Source organism: Lipophrys pholis, assembly GCF_963383615.2.
Source record: "Lipophrys pholis genome assembly, chromosome: 7".
NCBI classification, from domain to species: Eukaryota; Metazoa; Chordata; class Actinopteri; order Blenniiformes; family Blenniidae; genus Lipophrys; species Lipophrys pholis.
The window spans coordinates 20,319,705-20,345,744 of NC_137638.1; the positions used below are offsets into that span (position 1 = coordinate 20,319,705).

At 43.6% G+C, this 26,040-nt stretch overlaps 1 protein-coding gene across 5 annotated transcripts in view; it reads right to left on the minus strand.

Moving 5' to 3' along the window:
* Positions 1-26,040, minus strand: part of mef2cb (myocyte enhancer factor 2cb) — a 68,696-nt gene that overhangs the window by 31,318 nt on the left and 11,338 nt on the right. For all 5 annotated transcript variants that reach the window (XM_080467022.1, XM_080467021.1, XM_080467020.1 and 2 more), the window contains one exon: positions 4,975-5,186. In XM_080467022.1, coding sequence (XP_080323148.1) covers positions 4,975-5,028 — 54 coding nt within the window. In that variant the 5' untranslated portion in view covers positions 5,029-5,186. The remainder of the gene's footprint in view (positions 1-4,974; positions 5,187-26,040) is intronic.

Sequence of the window (26,040 nt, forward strand, 5' to 3'; positions counted from 1 at the left end):
TACCTCTGATAAACAGAGGGACACGCACAAAAAAAAAAAAAAAAAAAGGAGGGATAGAGGCTGATTCTCTGCCACATGGGCGAGAGAGGGACGGGGAGGGAGAAAAGAGGGGGCGGACGCACAGGAAGCACATTTGTATGCATTTCCTCTCATAACAGGAAGAGGCCAGTGGCTTCCCCTTCACAATGGCTTCGCTTCTGCTTCCCACCTCTTGCCTGCTTCCCTGGGGGAGGGAGGAGGTGAGGGGAGAGGAGAAGTGGAGAGACAGGCACCAGAAAACTGCTGCTTAACAAACCAAACATGGCAAACACACACACACACACACACACACACACACACACACACACACACACACACACACACACACACACACACACACACACACACACACACACACACACACACGCACACACACACACAGATGTCAGTCACCTATGGAGCAGCACGATTTGTCTTGAGACAAACACTTATCCCATTGTCAGGAGCCAGGCAGGAAGACACGGGCTTACGCAAAAGGAATAAGAGGAGCCCAAGACCTTGGCCTGAACTCTGTCTCACAGCCAAAGAAGCTGTTAAGAGCGGCATTACGACAAAAGAGGCTTTGTCCCACCTCTAATATATGCTATGTTCTTCTCTCTCTCTCTCTCTCTCTCTGCTCAAAATCTCACTTCATCATCTTTCTCCAGCATGAGTTCAGCTCCCAGAACAGTAGGAGCAAGTAAACCCCAAACGTTTCAATCTGTAAACCTGACAAGAGTGGCGTTTTAATTATGGCAGATTTCATTTTTAGATGTCCCAAAATCCATGCCAGTTCGTATTGTTCTTCCTACCGAAACCTGGTAATTACATTTCAGTGTAGGAGTGAAATGGCTACGCTCCTCAGTATGTTCCTGTTTATGTTGAACAACCGCAACTGGAAAAGGATATGCTCTGTGACTAAAAAAAGTGGATGTTACACAGCGAGACCCGAGTCAGTGGTCAGAAAGACAAAAATAACTTTGTTGTCATTCATTTGGGGCGTATAAACAGTTGGTGTGTCACAGACAGAGGATACACAGAAGGACATCATTATTTTCACTTTTTGAATGATTTTTAGACACAAAAAATATATAAACTTAAAGTAAAAGTAATTAGTTTTACATAGATTATGTATCTAAATATGTGAGATTGTTGTTTTTTGATGGTCCCATTAACCTCTATTTCTAAAAACAAAGAAATAAATCAAATCTACCTACAAAAAGGCCATGTGAAAAAAATCACATTTTTTAGAGGAATTATTTTTCACATATGTCTGCACTATTCTTTTTTTTTTGGTCAAGTAAAAGACTTTTAAAAAAGGGTTTTAAAATGAAAGAAAAATGCAAAATAAAAGAGTGTAAGAAGCAAAATCAATATTAAGCATTACGGCTTTATGGTGAGGTGGGGGAAAAAAAAAATGCCCTAAAGTGATAGAGCACAAGGAGCCATATGAAGAACATGCAAATGAATAAAGGAGCAAGTTGAAGTTATAGAGAGCACAAAAAAAAAAAAAAACCCAGGAAGGAAAAGGAAAATGCAGCTGAGAAAAGGTGAGAGCTTAGCGAGCCCTTTTCAGGTGAGGTCTCAGTGCTGAACATACGACTGAGAGTGCCACTTGCTGTGGTGAAAGAAAAAGATGGTAGAAGGTGGGAAACAGGGAATTAGAGAAGGGGTGCAGGGGTGAGGAGCTACCCTGTGGGCCTCATTATTTTCCTGCTGTTAATTTCACTCACACATTTTCTCACCCCGGTGCTGTTGATTGGAGAGAAGAATGCTTTGTCGTAGAAACAAAAAGACCCCCCCACCCCCCCATTTTTTTTTTTTCAGCTGCAGTGAGCATGGCAAGTGGAGGGAGAAGACTTTGAGATGTGAAGTTGCATTTAAAAAAAAATAAAAAATCTTATTCCAAGCGAGTATGCCTTGGGGTCACTGTTGAGAGATCCTGTTGTTTTACTTCCTGTCGCTGATGACCTGATCCATGTTTAACCTTCGGCCCTGGGTCCCTTTCCCCCCTTGGAATCCACATGTCCCACACACAAAACAAACACACACACACACACAACGATTCGCACTAACAAGTCATCCTAAATTAGGCCCAGCGAGCGAACTGGCTGGAGCAGTAACACTAATTAGAGCCAATTGCAGTAAATTAGTCGATCCCCAAGACGGACTCGAGAGAGATACATGTTTCAGATGTGTGAATACAACCGTGCGCTTGTCTGTACTGCGTAAACAAAGACACTAAATGCACCATCTAAGTATGTGTCTGAGTGTATAATTTGCTGTTTCAAGTTCCTGCCAGTATGTGCACACGCAGACACACACATACCTGTACATGCATCTTGTACTATAGTAGTGTGTGCCTGCCTATCAGTGTGCGTGTGCAGGCTGGATCAAGAGAGCCCACTCTCTGTGTACAGCCTATGAGTTTATGGCACAGGGGGCTCTTTCATGTGCCCGAGGCTGGGAGAGGGTCTGAGTGGCCGGGCGGCTTGGAGCCAGGGCTCACACACTGCTGCCCACTGTCCAGAGCTCCGGGCAGCCAGTCAACGCCAGGGAGGCCTGGCCCTTCTGCCACTGCTCTGGGGAAGTGTTTCAGGGCCTGGGGGTGGCAGCCCAAAGTGGCCGCCCAGAGAGAGCCAGGCCCCGTGCCCAATATGATGCCGCTGCCGCACGGAGGGCAGGCAGTATAGCGCTGTAGGTGGCAAGGCAGCGTTGACAGCTAACACAGAGTGGTGCCACTCCAAAGAGGGCTTCATTATGAAGTGTGCAATAATCACGGGCATGTTTCAACAGATCTATATTTTTAGAATGATGTGGGACTCGTACCAAGTTAAGTTTTTTTTTTTTTACGACTCTATAAGTTGTTGGACATTCATACTAGGAAATGAATATTTGGGATGCATATGGGAATTTGTTGAACAAAAAGAGCTTTATGAAGATGGTCAAACATATACAAATATGTAAAAAAAAAAAAGTGAGGTTGAAAGCGCTGCTATACAAAGTCATCTGGTGTTTATTTGACTCGAGTTCTCGGACGTTTCCTCAAAAAGGAAGTGAAAATATGCAAAGCCAAGCTTCCGTTTTTTTCCTTTCTTTCTTTCTTTTTTGTAAGAAATTTAAGTTTCTGTGTCTCTTTCAGTCCCAGTATTGTGACGCTCGCCTCTTCAAACGGCATTATGTCATTCATTTAGGCTGTAGGTTGAATGACGCTGAAAGCCGTGTGCTCCGCAGAGCATGTGGTGTCTTCCACATGACTTGATGATATCATGTTAGGAGGACGAATCATTTCTCAAAAGCGACGACTGAATAAGTAATCTATCATTTTTAAAGATCAAAACAACATAATCCAGTGATATATTGATTTTCCTTTCCGTGAACCCTCTCTCTCTCTCTCTCTCTCTGCTCTCTCCTCTCCTGCCTTCTCTTCTCCCTGTAAGTAAAGCCCGGATATCTCAGGCATCGATTCCCCTCAGGTGTCCTTCCTGTCTCCCTCTTTGCCTCCTTATCCTCGGGAGTCGGAGAGCCTGGCTGCAACTTGCAGGCCCGGGCTGAGGTGGGATGAGAGAAGGGCTGAGATAACAGTGAGAAGGAAGTGTGGGTGCTGCTGCAACATGATAGTTTTAGTCCTCATCTGAAAGTCCGTGACCTCCTACTCGCTCTTGCTCTGTCTCTCTGACTGTGCATCGACTCCACTCCCAAATATGTGAATTTTGAATATGGAGGCAAAGTAATATTCTATTAAGCACCTTTGTCTTATTGATATGTCTTCTATGAACTCCATGTGTACCTTTGTTTATCCTCTCCTTCCTGTGCTGCATCTGTGATATATTTGCCACAAATAGCTGTGCTTGACAAAGCACACTACGGACTGGTTCTCGAGCACTATTGTAGACGTCACACCATAAAGATGTCTCAAAAGCAATGAAAAAGGACTGTGTTCGCAACGGTGTGTATGTGTTTGACCTGTGATCCGGGGGCCACATTAACAGCGTATGGATCCAATTGGGCTGCCAGGAAGCTGACAAAGTGTCAGTGGTCAGCTGTGGCACAGGAAGTGATCGATTGTGGGCCTCAAGGGCAGTGAGAGAGCTCTGTCTCTATCTATTTCCTGCCACAGACGGCAGTGTCTGCTTGAATCCCGCTGTCCACTATTTATTATGTCTCACTCAAGTAATGCCAGGTGTTGTTACAACTTGTCTTCCAAGAATTCCATTATTGCTTGGGGGTGTGTGTGCGTGTGTGTGTGTGTGTATGTGTGTGTGTGTGTGTGTGTGTGTGTGTGTGTGTGTGTGTGTGTGTGTAAGAGCGCCTGTGTATTAGTTATTTAAAAACACATCTATTGATTCACGCAGGGGAATGCTACAGCGGCCCTACAGTTACTGATTTAGCTGTTTAAAAATACTCATAAGTGTTTGTTTCCCTGTGTGTTACTTTAGACCATCGCATCTCTATTTGGTTGTTTGTTTATATTTTCCCCCACCCTGCCTCTCTGGTGCTGCCACTCTCTCAGTGGTAATATTCCACTGGCAGGGCTAAACTGGGTGGCATGGCGAGAGGGGCTGGGTGTGTTAAGGGTGCTTCAGCTGTGTGTGTAGGTTGAAGCCCTCACGCCGCACAGTGATGTGCAGAATAGACGTTTAAAAATTATAATTATTTTCATGTAATTATTACATTTTGGAAAATTGTACTCACATTTTTTATTTATTTAAAATTTTAGAGTGAAAAGAACAAATATGCCAATAAAGACTATGGCAACTCTTTTACCCAAAGCAATAACTGCGTTTCCCTGCATGCACTTTTCTGTCCCCCCGGTTCACATATTGCCCAGACTCCCTGAAGACCTTCATTGTGGAGGGCTTTGTGGGGTGCAGGGTGTTTCTCCTTCCTCCCTCCTCCACCCGTTCCCTCTCCCATCCTCACACTCATCCATCCTCCCATCCCCCAGGGACTTACCTGTCTGTTGCGTTCATCCATAATCCGCGTGATCTGAATCTTTTTCCTCCCCATCGTCCCCGTCTCTTTCTTTCTCTCCTCTTTCTCAAGAACTTCAAGCTTTCTTCTCTCTCCTCTTTCTTCTTCTCTTTCCTCTTCTGCTCTTCCTTTATCTGTCTTTTCTTTCTGCTTGCTATTTGTTCCAATCAACTCAAAGATTCCAGCATCTGTACCTGCAAGACAGAAGGGGGGGGGGGGGGGGGGTAGTAGAGAATAAGCATTAAATGAAATGAAATATGGCAAAATACTGAGAGAAAAAATAATAAAAGTGGCATCATGGCAGCCACAAGGGAGGGTGAAGAAAGACAAAGAATCTGTCAACAATGTTGTGAGAACCGCTGTGTTTTTCACTGTCGATATCATGCAAATCAGTTTTTGCATTTTTTTTTTTTCCCAGGCACCGACTATGAGAGGAGACAGCGCTGTCAGGATCTCGCCTCGTTCACAGAGAGTTTGACAGTGTTTTGGAAGTGCCGCTAACTTAAACGCTCTAATCACCAACACTGTAACATTACCTCCAAACTGAGAAATACATTTTGTTTCTTCCCATGGAACTGCACTGTATTGACAGTGGAACTGCCAACCACAACTTTTTTTGTACTCTATCTGCAGCTCTCCTCCAAAATGGCAGATGTGAGCTGCAGTAGAGGGCGCAGATGTAAAACTGTGATTCAGTTTTTCCATGTTCTCGCAAAACAAGAGCCAACGCAAAAATGAGACACAACGTGCCAAGAATGATCTGTTGAAACAAAGATCATAATCCGACTGGAGATACTGCATGTGAGCGAGAACATCTGAGTAGCAGGGAATACGCGCATGGGTGAGCTTGCTTGTGTGTTTATGTGTACCTGTGTTTGAGGAGTGGGGGCCAGCTGCTGATGTGCTGGACTGCATGTAACAGAAAAAAAAAAAGAAGCTGCACTAAGAAAAGTTTGCATGAGTGAGTGACTTTGTGTCCATGTGTGTGCTGGTGCATGTGTGTGTGTGTGTGTGTGTGTGTGTGTGTGTGTGTGTGTGTGTGTGTGTGTGTGTGTGTGTGTGTGTGTGTGTGTGTGTGTGTGTGTGAGTGTGTGTGTGTGTGTGAGATCTTGTGAGAGCTTGGCTAAGCCAGTGCTCCAGTGCGTCTCTCCAGAGTGCTAAAGTAGGCCAACCCAATCTATCTCGGGGAGGAGCACAAGAACTGTTGTTGTGTTTTCTTTTGACAGTAGAGGTGATAACGTCCCTCGTTATGCAAATGAGCATCCCATTATTTAAGCTCAGTGCAATGCAGGGGAGCTGTCAGTGCCGTCACATAAAAAAAAAAATCCTCCATCTACCCTGCCTTTTTTTTTCTCCGCTACTTTCCCCTTCTTCTCTCTTCTCTCCTTTCTGAACCAGATTTCCGGCACCTGGCAGCACAAGCATCAGACATTGATGTGGAAGACGACACTGCTTCACCAAAAGACATGTCAGTCTCAGTCTCTCTCTCTATCACTCTCTATCTCTCTTTTTTCAAACACCCTTGCTCTTTTCGTCACTCTCTCATATTCTCTCCTCTGCACACTCCCGTACACAGACCTGCACATTGTAATGCATTTCCTTTCTTTTTTTTTTATCTTCCCTTAACCTGAATCCATGTATTTATTGAGTAACATGCATGAGGAAGCACAAGAAAGACCTAAACCCCTGAGGTGAGTGCAGCACATTGCTATGCACTTGACCTTTTTGTGCCGGAGTAGGACATTGATAATGAAAGCTCGTAATAGAGACAACCAGAGATACTGTGGCTTTTAGTGAGCGACCAAGGCCTGTAGCAGTAGCACATGACTGCAGATCAGTACAAGTGCAACAGAATTGGAGGCATTGTACCAGACACTTTTTTTTTCAGACTTATAGTAAAGTAGTTTTGTCAGCGCTAAGAAAAGACAATGATGTGGGTCTTCAAGTGTTCAATAAATATACAACGTTCTCAAAGAACCGCCCGTCTATATTGATGTTTTTCATTAGACTGTCTGCCAAAAACTTCCAAATGTACAAAACTAAAAACAAAGTGAGACAATGCAGTCTCAAAAATGATGAAATGCATGACAAAAAAAACTTCCCGAGATGATGGTTTGGAATACACCCACTTATGGAAAAACTGAGATACGAACACAAATGCATCATTTGGCAGCTAGGACAACAGCCGAACTGCACCATCATAATAATAACAAGATCTAAAATAACTCTGTGGCAGTTCTGAAGAGGCTATCCAAAACATTTTAGCATTGCTCTGTGCAAACACACCCATCCATAGACAGAAAAACAAAGCACTGCCCTCTGGAAGAAAACAAAAAAGGATGTTGTCAGACAAACTAGGATTACAAGCCAACACTAAGGCGCTTGGCACAAGACAGCCAGACAAGGATATCAATCAAGCCAGCGTACCTCAATCACTGCCTGACAGCATCATCCCCTCCCAGTCTTTGTACTCAACACTACCCAGCCCGGGCACAGCTCCAAACAAGGAGGCGTTACCTCCATGATCCCTGCCTCCTGGCCTGCACCTCCTCCTCGTTCCTCCCACAGCCCACTGAGCAGTGCTGAACCTCTCAATGTCAACACCCGCTGGTGCAACACCTTAGGCCTTACGTAACATTAACACTAAGATTAAGCCTGTGTCCTGAACATTTAATCCCTGCTTTTGGCTCCCAGCACCAGCCAACACTCCCCGAGGTGAGGTTCTGCTGCCGCTTAGCCCGCTGTTTGTGCCTTCCCTTCCCTCCCCACCCCCGTTCACTCCTGCTTCCTCTACCTCCTACACAGCGACGCAAGTTGCCTTCCCTACATCCCCACTCCTCTCCCCACTCTCTTGTCACCACCCCCCCCATTTTTCCTCACACTCGCCTCCGTCCCATGTGAGTGCCAGGCAGCTCCTGGATAAGAACCGAGTGCCCACCTCCTCACCATGCTCCTTTCCCTCTCCCTCCCTTGTAGTGGATAGAGCATCAGTTAACTTAACAGATTACCACTGAATCACTAAATCCAATTTAGCCTCATGACGCTAAGACGGTGAAATGAAGGGAAAAGCATGAACCCCACGCTGTGTAACAAACATGGTCAAGTGGCTCGCGACAGTAGTCCTCAGCAGGAATGTTTCACAGGGCGCCGACAGTGACACTTGACTTGAGGAGGGCAAACAAGGTGACAAAGTAACAAGAGAAAAATCTAAGTCACACAGTGCGAGACAGAAGAATGAACTAACAAGCTTGCACACATTAAGCCAATTTACTAATCCCCAAGTAGGGGAAGAGGGAATCAAGCTGCGTAAAATCAGGAATACACAAAGAGATTTCTACTCTGTGGATTCAGACCAACGGTATGCCTGTATTCACACTCGATCGGTAACTGCATGGAAGCTGGGCTGGGCAAATGCTGAGGTCAAAGAGCGCAGTGGCACCAAGCAGACAGAAGGACAACGGTTGTTCCTACGCTTGTTTTATGTCTTTGACCTCTGCGATGGAGAGGTGACAATGAAAAAAAAGAAGGGGAGTGGTGAGAGGAAAACAGAGAAATGGAGTGAAGAGATGGGAAATGGAGTGAAGCTTAAAGAGGGATCTTTTGAACAGGCACCAGGCCTCTCCAGGGGGAGGGGAAGAGCTGTACCCACGACCCTCCCATCTGTTAAGCAGACGGATGGAGAGAGAGAGAGAGAGAGAGAGAGAGAGAGAGAGAGAGAGAGAGAGAGAGATATGAAAGTTGGGGGAGGATGGGAGAGATGGAGAGGGAGCAGCAATTCAGCACATAGATCTAATGAGCATTTTCTCTCTGTGTCTCAGAAGTGAAGCTGAGAGGACAATGAGAACATATACACTCAGTGCACCACAAGGCTTGATTCTAGGTCGCCTCTCTCCCAAGTGTTTAGTCACTAAAAACTAATATACAGCACATGGTGCTTTTTCACGTTCTAATAGACGTCTGTTGGGTGCTTGTTAATGTAGATTTGTTATTGAGGACACACAGTCAAGATGACTCCTTTGAACCAACAGGGCAACAAAGAAGGAACTTTACTTTGACTCATTCACGGGACTACTTCATCATTCTGAAAGACAGTTGCAGAGCTTTGCTTCTGAGAAAGAATGGATGTGACAAGAAGTGAATAAAACTTCCAGGAATCCTCGTTCTAAGAACAGAAATTGCACACGATCACTTACAGTATGAGTTGATTTCTCGATTCAGAGAATTGTGAGGGAGAGCTGTACAAATGCAAACAGAAGAATGGATTTGAAACCACATTATTTCCACATCAAGTCTTAATTCTATTTGGGGAAGCTGATTTATCATGACAGGCGGTGCTGTTTTTCCTTGAAACCTCACCTCAGCAACACAACAGAAACAAAAATAAGAAAAAAATATAAGTGAAAAAAGTGAAGTGAATCATTAGTGCTATTCAAATTAATAGAATTTTTAGTAAGATTAATCACAGGAGTGCTGTGGATTAATTCAGATTAATCACAATTAAATATCTTTTATTTTTAATCACGTCATTTATCCACATTATTGTGGCCCTGTTACTGCTTTTTCAGCCAGCTACCAAGACTAACTTGTTGACGTTGTCTGAGAGGAGAGCTGACCGCTTCATATTTACAATTTTACCTGCAATTGAAAACAGTCAGCAGAATCTCTGACTAATGTATGATTCTTGTTAGTGTGGTATTTTAAGCTGGAAGTGCTTTGGTGAAAAGAAAACTCCTTCCTACATCGTCTGCATAATACTTCAGTCCAGTGTTCCGTTTAGTTGTTTTTTTTGGTTTATTTGTACTCAAAATTTCTCACCTAGAGGGTCAATGTGCTGCTTAGCATCTTCCATATTGAGTTGGTTCTGTCACACTACCGGATCAGATGTCCATTTGCGCATGTGTGGCGGCATATGCAACAAGCTGTGCCCGAAATGTGTTGCTAGAGACGTTTCAAGGATGGGTTAATTGTGTGGAAATATTGTAATTATATATATATATATATATATATATATATATATATATATATATATATATATATATATATATATATATATATATATATATATATATATATATATATATATATATATATATATATATATATATATATATAAATATATAGTTTCCCCTATCCTCCCAGGAAATGTGGTTGTGAGGATTTGAAATAACATATTACACTGCAGTAAATAAACCTTTTAGGAGGTGTATGGTACATTAAATAAACACTCTCTCTTCTTAAATAAACTTCCATTTCCTTGAAGAAGCGGATGAAAAACGTGCTTTAATACAGTTTTCTAAATACAATCTGGATGTCAGTACACACTTGCAGCGCTCCATTTTCTACGAGAGCACTGCTGTCATGTAGAAGATTTCCTTCGCTCAGGAACATTTTTTTCTTTTCTTTTTTTTTTAGATGTGTAGATTTTTGGAGGTTTTTTTACTTTGTGTTTTAGCTGAAGCTATGTGTGTGCTGGCTTGTCTAAAAGTGTCTTAGCGCAATTTTTTTCGGTGTGTTTGCGTTAGGTCTGTAAATAGTGGAACACTGCACTTTATCTCCTATAAAGGTGGATGGAGATATACCAACAGAAATGAGAGGATGGGAAGGATCAAGAAAAAAAAAAAAAGAAAAAAAAAAAAAAAGCTGAGATGATGGCCAGGCTGGATGGGAACAGAAAAAAAATGTGTATCAGGTCTCATTGTGCCTCTAATGTCATTACAGGCAGTGACTCTTCTATGTGGCACGCTGCACTCCCCATCTGTCAGAGCGAGATAGGCAGGGTGACGAATGGCTATCACTGCTATTTCCCTCAGCCCCCTCCGCCCCCACCACCCCACTCCAATGTCTGTATCTTTTTTGGAGTGCTGGGGAAGAAGAGTGACCTAAACCTGGGCGGTAGCCCACACGTAGGTGGGCCTCTGTGGCTCTGAATCTCAGCAGATATTAGGGCTAATTTAACATGTTAGCAGCTAAAGAGATTAGCAACATGTACATCTGGGGATTAGAGTGATAGCGGTGGATCATCTCATAATGTGTTCGTTCCTTTTTTTATATTTATTTTTTTTTCCCCTAGCAATGAGTATCCTTGCTAAACTTGAATTTAAGAGACTGCGTTTTGTGTGTGTGTGTGTGTGTGTGTGTGTGTGTGTGTGTGTGTGTGTGTGTGTGTGTGTGTGTGTGTGTGTGTGTGTGTGTCTTCATAGGTGTGTTGGAGAAGATGTCTTCACCTGTCTCTCTTTATTAGATCATGGTTTAGTTGGATCATTAGCAAGACAGAAGCAGTTTCACATGTATGCTATTTTCAATCTCTATGTGCCTTAGAACTGAGACACCTGTCTATTGATAAGGAGGAAAGTGAGCCAAAAGCCTGTGGTTGGCACAAGTTTTTTACACCCTGCCAAGCACTCATAAGTGTGATTGACACTATAGAACAAAGTATATTGTTATAAGTAGCAGCGCAAGTGCTGCAAGATGAACTCTCAATTCCTCACCAATCATAGTTTAAAAACTTGATTCTTCAACTTGAAATCCTAATTGATTTGAATACTGATATGATTCTATATGTCACTAGTGTTTCTTCTCTTATAACTCAATCCATCTCTGGCCAGGAGACAGGAAGCACACACACACACACACACACACACACACACACACACACACACACACACACACACACACACACACACACACACACACACACACACACACACACACACACAGCCAGGGGGGAAGGATGTGACATCAGCCCAGACAATCACAGGTGCTAAAGGTGTTTCCTTCCCTAAATGACTGCGTTCACACAAACCCTGCTGCCACGCTCATCTTTTATCTCACTTGACAGATATTAAGGACAAATAAACAAATGCAACAAGCATTCTGAATATAAAATCCTTCTTGCTCTCAGTACTTTCAGTTCCTAAGACGTGTCTACTGCTTTTAAATGGCAATGAGGCCGAACGCTTGTTTTCTATGAATGTATTATCAGATACCTCAAAATTACTTTATAAGGCAATTCAAACTTTTATTTTTTATTTTTTTGTATAAATATAGCATGATGTATTGATTGCAATGTTAGTCGTGCATTTGTATTCTAATTAATTATGCAATTGAACTTAAACTATATTTGAGCATTTTAAATGTGAAAGTATCAGAATAAAATGTGTAGCATGTTAAGTTATATCGTGGAACTAAAAAGACTAATACTGAAAAAGAAGTGTCATGTTTTTATGTAAATGGCATTTTAACATCTTATAAAAAAGAATTAATTTATGATGTGTATTGGTATGCGCTCTCAAGAAAATTCACACAGCTAAATGTAAATGTGCAACGTGTGAGCACTACGTCTCAAAAGGATCAAAATAATATTAAATTCATTCAAAAGTTTAGAACAAAAACTTTAGAATTAGATTGATGACGTACTCAGGTGCATGTTTTTCGTAGTTAGACAACGAATGCTCGATCTTGTACTGTCAAGTAAACACAAGGTGTGTGTCGAAATAGAGGCAGGCGAATGCAGAGGTCTGCCCTTCGTTTGGGCAGCTGTACGTCTCACTCAGCACCAGGAAACACAGGCCTTGGGCATTCAGAGCAGCGGTGGAGACAGGTAGCCATCCGTCAGAGCCCGTATGGAGACAGGTGAGAGCCATCTTTCCATAACCCAATGCTGACTTCCCCAAGGACAAAATGACTTGACATAATGCGTCAACCCCCCTCTTTGAAAGCAGGCCAAGAGCTGTAAAGCTGCAGCTGCCAGGCCAAAGGCAGACGAGCAAGAGGCCACGCGTGAAAGCCAGTCAACGCTCGACACACGCAGGAATAGAGAGAAACGAGTAGTTGTTGTGGTTGAAATGGAATTCCTTGTTCATTATAAACAGTTTTTTGGTTGTGATAGTGGCTTGAAGCCGTGAGCGATCAACAAATAAACTTTGGGGACCGCAGCTCACGACACATATAGCCTTGTGCCAAGCTGGAAAAAAAGGGTATCAAAAAACAAAAAGGAGAAGAGAAGAAAAAAAAAAAGCAGAAGCAAAGACGAGCCACAATTTGGAGAGGCCCCGGAAAGGCTAGGATGAATCATTATTTTTGTGGATTCATTCTTTCCATGGCAAGAGAAAAGAGAGGGGCAATGAATGTATTCAAGTGTGATGATGAGCTCGAAATGATAAGAGAAAAAAAACAACATCTTAATAGGGGTGATACAGCGCAAGGTAAAAACAGGGCGAAATGTGGCATGGGGAGGGGATTAAAAGAAGCACCCTAGTTGGTTTGTATATGGAGGTGGTGCTGAAATGGGGGATATACAGACATTTGATATTTAAACACAAATAACCTTGCTAAGTTTAATTCTATCAACACGGTCACAGATTGTTTCACTTCTCCCTCCCCCCCCTTCTCTCTCTCTCTCTCTCTCTCTCTCTCCTTCTCCCTATCTCTGTCTGTTGCTCTCCAGTCTGTTCAAACCACTGCCTAAATTCATATCTCGCCCCGTGCACCAGCGGACCCAGGTGTAACCAAATGCTGACAGCGACAGTACAGGTGCAGAGGAATTAACACACACGTGTACATTGGGCGCTCTCACGGTGCACAGAGATGCAGCTCTCTGCTTGTGTTGGTTATGTGTTCATAAAACAAGCAACAATGTAATGAATAATAAGTCAATGCAGTGGAGTTGCAGTACAAACCCTTCAATGAGCGCACCCAGCCCCCACAGGAACAGCCAGGAGTCATGTCACTAAGAACACAAAGCACTGACATATTCACCCAATTATGTACTCTGCCGAGTATGACAATGTCTCAGGATGTTAGCAATGTTCTCCGGGGGGGGGGGGGGGGGGGGGCAGAAAGTGTGTGTGTGTGTGTGTGTGTGTGTGTGTGTGTGTGTGTGTGTGTGTGTGTGTGTGTGTGTGTGTGTGTGAGTGAGTGAGTGAGTGAGAGAGGGAGGTTTGAAAAGCTAAGGCCTTGTTGTTGAATTGGCTGCACCTTTTCTCAGGAATTATGTAAATAAAGTGAAATGGTGGTCAATGAAATGATATGTTAATTTTGTATTTTTCTGCAGTTCACTGATTCCCCCCGGTCTCCCAGACTGGGCCATGTAATCTACATGTTTGTTTTGGCAATTTGTTTTTTACATTTTTTTTTTTAACACAGAAAGCCGTTCCTGATGCAACCTGGAGATTTAGGGGTTTAAGGGCATTTGTGACCAGCCAAAACACATTTATTCAATGATGAATTGATTATAATAAATATTTAATTTTGGTTCATGACACTTCTGTTGATCTCAAATGAATTAGTGTTTTTTTTTTTTTTTTAATCAACATCAATTTGTTTTTATTTCTGCCAAAGTAATATATGGGGTTGCATTACAGTAGCCAGTTGTACTGCAACTTGTACTACATTCAGTTACTGACAGTCATTGGTTGAAAAACCCTTATCCCTGATGTGACACTACACTATCCAGCCCCTGGCAATAACCATTGTTCTAACCCATTCATTCATCTTTGGCTTTATTTGACTTTGGGTCGATGGAGGAGAGCTGTATGTGTTTTCAGATTGAAATACTGAACAAATGTAAACAGCACAACAGCTGAATGACCAATCAGATTTGAGAAAAACAGTGGCTGCGATTTCTCTGGGACGAGGTCGCTCCCGAGCACAGAGCTGCATCTCCCCAGTAGTCGTCTGCCCCATCTCGTCACCCCACACTGTATCAACACCAGACATCATGGTTAAGACAATTCACTGATGATTTCATCACACCCCCCCAACCCCTTACTCTTTCTCTTTGCCACAGTGTTCTAATCACCCTAATTAAAAGCTTTGTTCATTTAGAAATCTCTGATGACAATTTGTTTCACTCTACCCTACAGCAGTGGTGGCTGTGAAGAGAGGAGAATTAAATTTGATCTTGTGACAGCAATTATTAAATGCTCCCTCCTGGCCTCAATTAGGCCCTGCAGGCTAATGCTAACATGGCTACCCCTCACGCAACCACAAGGTGCGGGGTGGATTTTTCTTTTTTCTTTTTCCCCCCACCATCTTCACACTGCCACCCTTGTACATACAGTACGCGCGTATGTGTCGGTGTCAATCTGCGAGTGTCTGTCAGCTTGGTGCCTATGGTAATGTGCACTTGCTTATGGGTTGTTACCTATTTTGCATCCTTGCTGATGGGAAGACTTAAAAATAAATGATTTCTTTTTCTGGGACTGTTTGTTGTAACTCAGTCAGCATGTACAGACCGGCAGATCAATGAGGAAGTTGTGGAATTTACTATTTTTCCCTTGTCTCGCTTCATCAGCAACTTTGATTTCTACAGTGATACTATTACGTGAACGGTTTTTTTTTTTTTTTTCTTCTTTCTTTTTTTTTTAAAGTTAAAACCATGACAGGCATGCATCAAAGTTAATGGAACATTATTGGTACCTCCCCCTGTTGTTGGGACACTTCAGCAGCTTTACACGTCACGGTCGCAGCCTTGCTGAGCTAAAATGAGCGCCGCAGCACCGCTTTGAGCCCATGCACAGTGTGTGGGTAATTTGCAGAGAAGTAGAAGGTTGCATACTTCAACAAGGATGTCCTTCATAGATTCGACCTTCTGTTTTTTTCTCTTTTTTCTCTCTCCTTCCTCTGGTCCCTGTGCTCTGCTAGGAAACCAAGTAACCTAGATCATAGAGTCGGGACTGAAAGGGATTGTGACAGAGAACGAGAGAGCCATGTTAAGAGAGTGAGAGACGGAGGTCGCAGAAGCAACCGAAGCGACACGGGGTCACATCATGACATGCGGCCGCCACCGACACTTTAGAAAAAGGCTGAGGAGCAAAACAATAGGTTTGTTTTTTTTTTTCTCTACCACAAGCTGATTGTGCTGATCATTGGTTGAGCATTATTTCTCTGTTGACACTGAGCGTCATTAAACAGAGATCGTTCCACTTTTCACTGTTTGTTTAAGCAAGACTTGGTTTAATGTTTCCAGGCACTTTATCTTCACCGCAGACAAAGACGCACAGACACACACTTGCATAAATGTTAACTTTAGACACAAGTTGCGTACAAAGCGTCTACAATCCGCGTTATTCCTGTGTGATTTGGATGCCTTCAAACACAAAGCAAGTGAGTCAATAAAACCCTCGTACATATTAAAGTTAATAAAGAAACATCGAGGTGAACCTACAGGGATCCTATGCATATTTTGAAGCACACAGAGTAATACTTTCAGTGTGTTTCAGTTCCCCGAGGAGAGCTGGTGGTGGGACGCGAGAGGCGAAAGGTTGTATGGCGTGTGGAGGGCGTGTGGCGGCATACGGTACCTACAGATCAGCCTCTGTTTAGGGGAGTGGCCCCACTAAGGCTCGAGCGAGGCCAGACCCAGACCAAGCCTCTCATTAGTCATCGGCTGGGTGCCGCGCTCCTTTTTGGAGTGGTTAAGGGGGAACTGGTGAGGGTCTGGCAGTTCCACTGTACTCCACTCCCAGCACCATCACAACCCGACCTCATCAAAGTGAGCGCTCGTAATTTGTCACAGAAAGCAGCCAATTAACATATGTTAAGGGAGGAGGGAGGACGAGAAGAAGGGAGGAGAGGAGGAGAGGGCGAGTGAAAAAAAAAGATAGCTTGTGATTAAAGAGTCTGCACAGCTGCACAACATCAAGATGGCAAAGAGAGCGTTTGAAAGAGACCTCAGACCCAGTAATCTGATAAAGCTTACTGTTACTTAACCCCCATAAGCAAGCGAGGGGGAAGGAGAAAGAGAGGGAGAGTGAAATAATAGAGACAAACAAATATTAGATTACTGCTGTGAATCTACGAGCTTCTGGCAGAGTGCCTGGGCTCTCGATATGTGGCTCCAGTGAAGGCCGCTGTGTCACACAGAGATGACCCCTCCTGCCGAAGCGCTACTGCTGTTTGACCGCACTCTTGTTTTTAACTCGGCACTCACATTTTACAAACAATTTATTTATTTTTTTTATTTTTTTTATCAATTCTTACAAAAAAGTGAATGTCTGGTGCGCCACAACATTTTAGCTCCCTTTTCTCATGGAACAGAAGGTGCTGTTTTCATTTTTCATTTATTTTTCTGTCACAAAGTCTGAGACAAGTTGCTTACATTCTGACTTGTTTGTTTGCTTTCAAATTCTTGTTCCTCATGGTTGGTTTTTAACATGCTGCGTGTGGTTATTTATGCATGTGTGCATGCCCCGTGTGCGACTGTATGACTGTTTGCGCGAGTGTATGCATTTATATGTCTGCGATTGTTGATGTTGTTGTTGTAGGAACATCTTGTGAAGTGAGTTGTGTGATATTTTGCCTTGTTGTTGGATTCGGTGGCAGGCTGAATGCATTAGCAGTGCATGCCGATGCCATTCTGTGTTCTGTCGTCTCCTCAGCCACCTCTGCCTTGTCTCTCTCTACAGAAAACTGATCACACGGGTTGACAAGCAAGTTTGGGTCGTCGTCTGCCTCGCCGTCCTCAGCTACGTGGGTTTCCAACTTTTTTCAGCGAGGGAAAATAAGAGAGGCGGGGAGGAAAGCTTTAAAAACTAATTTGAGTGATTTTAAAATTGTAAGTCAGGCTGTAGAGAAATACCCCGAACAAGAAAAAAAAAAAGAAAAAAAGAGAGACCTAATTAGACTAGTTCTTTACGCCTAATAAATGACATGAAAATAAGCTATTATGAAATATTACTGAAGAAATTATTCTGTTGTTTTGACTGAACCCCGGAGTAAAATGGAAAGTAAAACCACACATGGCTGGCAGAGAAGCGGACCCTGCAATGTATATAAATCATGTCTTTCTTTTTTCCTCCTCCTCCTCTCTCTCGCAATGTTATCCCTGCCATCGAGCACCAGTCCTCCTTTATTTATTTTTTGTCCTATTTGGGAAATAAAGAGCTGAAGCGGAGGAGTGAGGGAGCGGGGAGATGGAGGGGCGGTGGACAGAGGGCGGCAAGTTGCGTTTGGTTCGCAAGACCCGACGCTGGGCTGAATTCTTCTCTTCTCATATGCTTTTCAAGCTGGTGGTTCAGTGAAGGACCTGGCTGCCTGGAGTCCCCCCCCCCAACACACACACACACACACACACACACACACACACACGCACACACACCCACCCCACCACTCTACTCAAATCCCTCTGCTGCGAGCACAGCTGCACCGTTCACATAACCTCGACTGCCCCCCTCCTACCCTAACCCCCCCCCGCTAATGATAGCAGAGCACGTCTCCTCCACAAGGCAACAGCTTTTTCCACTTCATGTACGTACACACAAACTTGGTGCGTACGCACACAAGAGCATTGGACACATGCACACACCAGTGGGCACAACATACTGTGTCCCTTCCCTTCATTTTTCTCATATCATTCAATTTCTTTCCCCTTCTCCTCACCCTGAGAAAAATCCCCCACACTTATGACCCGAGGAAGGCCTGTGAACACACACGCACACGCACACGCACACACACACACACACACACACACAGGAACAACAATCATCCGAACCCTTTAACTACAAACTGCCAGTTCTTCCTCTCCCCCTGTACAGCTTTGCCAAAGCAAGTGACCTGCATCACAGCTGTGTGTGGGAATTTGTACGGGAGGGTGTACTTGTAGGAGCGACTGATTGTGTGAACGCACATACGAACACATACCTGCGCATGTCAATGTTCACACCACGTATGCCGCGTGTATATTCCGGCATTTTATTGGCGGCGGTACAGGTTTAGGGCACGTGCGTATTTGCTGTTTGCGTGCGTGACAGTGAGCGCGCGCGCGCGCTTGCGCGTGTTGCTTTGTAAGCAGTGTTAACAGGGAGGTGAGGCCAGCTTCTGGGCTTCTGCTGCACCTACTGTGCATTATCCCAAATAAACAACTCATTACACGTGTACTTAACCAAGGGGAACTGGCGAGCAGTGGAAGCTAATCCCCGCTATCGTTCCCAGCGTTTCCGATTAGGCTACAGGGAAGAGGAGCCCAAGGAGGTAGTCTGCTCAGCGCAGGAGGAGGAAGAGTGAGAAGGAGGCGGGAGGGAGAAAGAAGAAAAGAAAATCATTTGAGTTAACTTCCCACAAGTGCCTTTCTTACTTATAGTTTCCTTTCTCGCGCTATCTCTCGCTCCATCTCTCCCACTACCCTCTTGCCTCCTCTCCTTTCTTCTCCCTGTGGATTTTGCATTGCTCTTCCTTGTTTTCGACCATCTCTCAGAACTGGGTCATCGACAGATTGTGCGGCAGCATTTTGAAGAACACGGAGGGAAAAACAAAAAAAACAAAAAAAAACATGTTCTTTCTATGAGAACAATCCAAGGTTTCTTTAACAAGTAGTCCGCTTATCAAATTAAGCTGTCAAAAGCACATTATAACAGACAGCCCAATTCCCTTCACGGAGGGGGGGGGGGGGGGGGGGGGGGGTGAAACACATTTAAAAAAATAATTTTTCATTTGCTGTGTAAAGAGAGTTCACCAAGGACAGTCGAAAAAAATGCTTTTTTTATAAGATTGCTCCTGCTCTCATATTATGCCCTTTGAAAGTAGAACAATGTGCTGAGTGTTACTCTTTAACAGTATCTTGGGCTGTGGTGCACCTCAGATGCATTTAAAGGAATTAATGATAAGAGAGTATCTCAGGGTGAGGAGGCGGCATCAAAACCAAACAATCAAATGGTCCGATTGAGGAGTACGATGCCCAGTAAAATAAAAGAACTCGATTGTTATCCACCCACGTCATTGAAATATTACAAATGAGTTTGACCCTGAGTAATCTGACTCTTTCAATCATAAATAACGGTTAGATAGTAAAACATAATTCAATTTTACTCTCTGCGCTAACATCTTTTTATTGAGTGTTCTGTCATTCTAAAACTTTTATTACACTCACAAATTTCCAGCCAGATTGTCCCATAAGAACCTTGCTAACTGAATGAGAGAGAAACAATACTGGCTGGCTCGCCGGGGCAAAGCCGGCAAGATACCACTCACGGCGATGTTTAAATGGCATCTGGTGGAAGACACAGAAATAACATTAACTTTGTGAGGGGAGAAAAAAAAAAAAAAAAAAACCACTTTCTGATCTCACATTAATAACCTAAAAGGTGAAAATCACCACTCACATTTTCAAGATGTGCTCTTATGCTGTTAAATCCGTGTACTCTGCTCAGCGTTGCTAATAAGAGAAAAACACGTTGTAATCTGCGCTGAACAAAAACCTGACAGTGTGAGCTCAGCCTGCTCCGGCTAAACTGCGCGCCCTTTTGTGCTTTACTCCCGAGACTGATTTTCTCACACCCTCAATCTGACTCCCATCCTGTTTGCTGGCCCCCCCGAGGGGGCTGCTCCGCCGTGGCCCGGAGTGGGCCGGCGGTGGATGGATGTGACGTGGAGGAACTGGGACTCTGCTGGAGGGAGGCTGGAGCCACGACAGGTATCCCCCGCACTTCCTCTGCTATTTATAAAACCATGAGTCCAGCGCCGGGCCAAAAATAAGACAGAGGCCATTTTTATCCGTGATGGTAAAGACGCCATCACTCTCTTTTCCTCTTGGCTTATCACACATGCATAAACATATTCTGAGTACATGTGCACAACAACAAACAAACAAAAGTCCTTCTTATGAAATAAAACCTTGTTCCCCCCCCACCTCATTTAGCTGAAACACACACACACGCACACAAGCACGCACACACACACACACACACACACACACACACACACACACACATTAACAGCAGACAAAAGTCAATATCAAGGCTGAGCTATTTCTGTAGAGAGCACTATTTAGGATGTGTGGGCTGGGTGCCAGTATTCTCCTCAGTATCGTCTGGCCGTCATTGCACTGCTGCTGTTAAACAAACTCACCTCTTCCCTCTCTCACCCGCTCCTCACCCTTTCCACCCAACCCCTTGTTCCATTGTCACTACTCTCTCTCTCTCTCTCTCTCTCTCTCTCTCTTGCTCTCTTTCCTCTCACACACTGTGTTTCTCTTACACACACACAAGGTTATTTGTTTTTCCACCGGGTCGAACCACAGTGCCAGGTGAAAGCATCTATTGGCAGGATAAAGAGAGTGGCTGGTGTGAGATCACAAGGCCCCACTCTGCCCAGCAAACCTTGAAGTGAAGCGCCGGGCTGGAGTTTCAAACAAAGTGCCCTCTCATTCATTATACATGCAACTGCACTGAAAATCTCCTTCCGCAACACCATCTCTTCAACCCCCCCCACTCATTCTCTCTATCCCCCTCTCTCTCTCTTCTCACATCGTCCCTCTTCGTTTTCTCTCGTTTTTTTTCCAGACAGAGCATCTATAAAGTATGAATAAAATTAATGACATCACGAGCTGCACTTTGGAAGAGCCACTGTAGGAAAAAGCCATACATCACAGGGCAGAAGGAGTTGGGCCGAAGGAGAAAAAAAAAAATAATGTACAGAAAAAAATTGACATAGAAAGAAAATGGGTGTGTGTCTGTTGCTTCGCTGCTCTCCATCCTCAGGGCACTTTGCTGTATATTATATTATCGGGTGATCTTGGGAGTGAATAAACCTTATACTGAGAAGGTGACCACAAGCGGGAACGTTTGTTCTCTCGTTTTTTTTGTAACTGATAATTGTCAATACATGAAAGTACTAGAAAACGTGATGAAGTAGTTCTGCCAAACATTGAGACGGTAGTAGAGCATGACATGCATTTACCTTGAAAATATCAGTACAGCCATATTTAGGATTATTCTTTACACATATTAGTGCGACAGTGGTGCTCAATAGTGTGTAGCTTTTACAGAAATCCAATAAGAAATGTATCCAATTCAGTACGTTTTAATGACTTTAATGCTTTAAAAGTGTTTTTATTTTATAGGTGTTTCTTAAAATGTCCTTATGAAACTCCTTTCACAGTTCTCTTTTTTTTTCTTCTTCATTCCTTTGTCCTGCTCTTTCTTTACTTTTGGTCAGCAGTGTTCAAAACAGCCCTTTTCTGCACATTATTTTATAGGCTGGCCTTTGGTGTGGGAATGGCACAGATGACAGTGGAAAGGAACAGCGGTGTGGACTTTGGCAGGACACCGCCTGGTTAAACGTTGCACTCTGCAAAATAGGGAAAGCACTGAGCATTGATTGTCATGTTGCCCCCCCCCCCCCCCCCCCCCCCCCCCAAAAAAAAAAAATTTGGGGTAATGTGTTGTGTCTCTTGATTGGACAGAAATTGCCCAGACACCAGAGACGGGAGGGTGAAAAATAACTATCATATTAAAGACTCTAATATTGTTCCTTAAAGCTGAAAAAGAGAGACAGACATATTAATCACACTGTCTATTGTTGGTAATTTAGTGTCACATTGTTTTATTACAAAAAGCAACATCACACAAAAGCCTGACTGGATGGAAAAAAAAAAAAAAAAAAGAAAAAAAAAAGAAGGCCTTATTCCTCTGAATTCAGTGTGAACACAAGATCTGCTAAAAATACCCGATAGCAATGTGAAGCTCAGCAGCAGCAGCAGCAGCAGCAGCAGCAGCAGCAGCACCAGCGAAGATGGGGAGCAGTGGCGGCAGCAGCACAGATTGTGGCAGCCGACTGAGCAGGAGTTTCAGATGGATGTGAGCTTGTGTGAGGCCAAGACACAGAGCTACCTCTGTGCGTCTCACTGGACTCTGTTGCAGAATGACTCGGCTATGTTGCACTTGTGACAAAGATAAATTACAGCCACTGGAAAGAAAAAAAGAAAAAAAAAAAAAAAAGAGAGAAAAAAAACACGACTTTTTTTTTTCTCACTCTCTCCTCCGCGCCTCTTTTCTTTTTGTTGGCATTGGGTGTATTCCAAATGTGTCCCACACCAAAGGGAGCCAGTGGAAGAGGGCGGGTGATGGCAGGGGGGGGGGGGTATCTATCTGCAAATATATTAGGGTCTGAGAAGTCACACTCAGCATTTACAGGTCAGGTACAGTGTTTTAACGCCGAACACTCACACTGTCGCTGCCTTTGAACATTCATTCCTACCGTATTACATAAACAGTAAAGGCTCTTTCCTCGAATGAACTCCTAAAACTCACTAAATTCCCTCGGTGAGTCTTAATGACGTTTTGCCAGCGTTTTCTGTTGAGCTGCATTTCGTCTATGTCGCTCTTATCAAAAAGAAATATTTCACATATGTCATTCAGGTAACTTGAAACAAGCGTCTGGCGGGAGAGTTGATGGGACTGACCCATAAATAATGTCGCTAATATTTAGATTTCATTTCCACCTTTTAGCATGGGAGGGTTCCTGATCTGAACCATCCAGCGCTTGAGCAAACAAATCCAAATCAACCTTTGTTCCAATGTAAATGTTTCTCTTTGTCTTATCATCCGAAGTCCTCCACTCCCCGCACTCCTCCAGCCTCCTCTCATCCCGGGACCGTCTCCCCTGTCCAAATATTTCAGAGAGCGGGCCTCAAGTATGGCGAGGTGTTTTGGGTGTCTCTTTAGGTGGGCTGCTGCTGACGATATGATTGTGTGGTCAGCAGTGCTGAGCGCAGACCACCCAGCAAGCAGCTGCTGTAATAATGGCCAACAGGCCAGGCAGGAAACAGGAAACAGGATGAAGAAGGCAGGACATCCTGTTCATCTAGATCACTGTGTTAGGCATGACATCACAAAAGCATCACGTTTTTTAATAAAGAATACCCGATAAGAGCCCGAATGCTCTGTTGCCGAGCTTTTAACCAACCGAAGCTCAAACACATTTCGGCTCTACGTGTTCCCTGCGTGTGTCTTTCTCTGTTTTCACGCGCATCTGTCTTCTCAGTTTGCCTTTGCAGCCCTCACATTGACACTGTTTTCCAGACTGCTCCATCATCCCAGACATCAAATCCTACCCTCTTCACTGTGAGAATAAAGGCGGAAAAGAAAAACACGCATTTTCATCTGAATATACACCAGCAACAACCTCACAAAACTCAGACGAAAAACAACAAAAAAAACAAAAACAAAAGCACAAACATCCCGACACACAAATACAGAGACAGGACACAAACTTGAAGACGCACGCACGCACGCACGCACGCACGCACGCACGCACGCACGCACGCACGCACGCACGCACGCACGCACGCACGCACGCACGCACGCACGCACGCACGCACGCACGCACACACACACACACACACACACATCTCCCAGACACACGGCACATACTGACAGACAAACACACAAAGAAACAGCAAACACAAAGCACAGCACAGCCAGAAGTCTACTTTATGCAGAAATATTCTAAAGTGTGTTTTACAATACAATTAAACATCAAAGGCTGATATATTCCTCTGTGATCTTTAACACCCCAGTGAACAAACCCCACACACCCCCTTCCACTTACAGCGTACAGAGAAAGTTGCTGAACGTCACTGCTAATTACTAGATAGAGACAGAAGAATACTTTGCATCATTATGCAAAAACCAGGACATATTCAAATATATGCGTTCGATCCTCCATAAACCATTCAAGGACCGTGGTATTTACTTTAGATTATTTTTCCTAAGTTTCACGAGTAATTGCCGCTCTTATGAAGATATACAGACAGTGGTCCTGAGGCAGTCATGCATTTGGATAAACATTTCCAACGTGCTCGACAGTTAGAACAATGAAAGTGAGGTCTGCTCCAAACGAGTAAATAAACACATGGCGAGGTTGAGCCCTGCACTTCTCAGTGGTACTGTAAAATGGATAAAAACAATAAACGGCGACTATTCCTCCCTTAAAGTAAAAAGATGGAACACCTGACTTATGCAATATACAAGAACACAGCGATTCCCGTTGTTTATTATAAGTACATTTATCACCTATAAACCCGCAGGAAAGAGTAATCTACTAATCTAAACAAATATTCTGGCATATATTCTGTTAAATCAAATCTCCTAAACACTAACTGATGCGATACATTTTGCCTCATGTTGTCTCTTGAGGCACTGTATGTATATGTGAGGCAAATAAAACGGTCTGCATCTGACTCTTAAATGACCCTCTTATTTGAGCCAAAGGGCAGGAACTCCTATTACAGCTCTTCAATATCTACCTGCAGATCTTGCCAAGCTGCAATCTGCACACCAATGTTTTGCTGGAGTTTAACTGAGCAAACTTAGTGAAGTCTTTTAAATATATTGAAATGGTATAGTGAAATAAAAAGTTTTTTTTTTTTTAGTATTAGCCCCAATACAAATATACATTAGACGTTGGCATTAAAGTGAACATTTTCACAAATCCGGTCACTTGTGCAGCTGGGAAAGTTGAAACTCAGCGTGATCATTTCATTCAATTGTTTTTTGTTTTTTTTTATAACACGCGCAAGCTCGTCATGTTTAAAAACGCTCAAATTATTTTGGCTTTTTTGTGGTGACACTCGTCTCCGCCTTTGAATGAAAGTCATTTAAAGGCACTTTAATTACACATTTATAGGCAATATATTAGACCTTTACGATTAAAGATATTAACAGCAGTCTGTCCAAAGCTGATTCTGTCTAAGTAAGTTGGAAACACATGGCAAAAGCCTGACCATGAAACAAAATGTGTCCCTTCCCTTCACTTAACTAAAGCTTTACTGAGCCCTTGGTGTACAGCAAAGTGCCCTGACAATCGGCTCAATGCCCTGGCCAATCACTGGGACACGTGACCTTCTAATCCCTCTCTGTGAGAAGGGTAAGAGTGTGTTGTCACTGTTGGTTTTGTGAATCGCCCCCCCCACCCCCTCAAAAAAAAAAAAATCTCAAATGATTTGTCAAAACCAAGAGGTCTTAAGAGAATAAGAGAGACAAAAGCAGCGCAGGCTGGATTGTGTGGGTGTTGATGCGTGCATGTGTGTAAAAGTGTGTGTGGAAACCGACGGAGAGAGAAAGGAGACAGAACGTGCTTTTGTGCGTGTGTGCATGTGTGTGTGTTTGTAAAGGGTCTCTGAGATTACAGAGCTTGGCTGACAGAGTCCTCTGTGTGTAATCGTGGGTCCACATGCGAGTGCTCACCTTCCTCTGAGCGGATTAACCTATCGCTAAATCCCAAGAGAGCAACAGGCCAGACAGGCCACACAGAACAACTTCATTGACGATG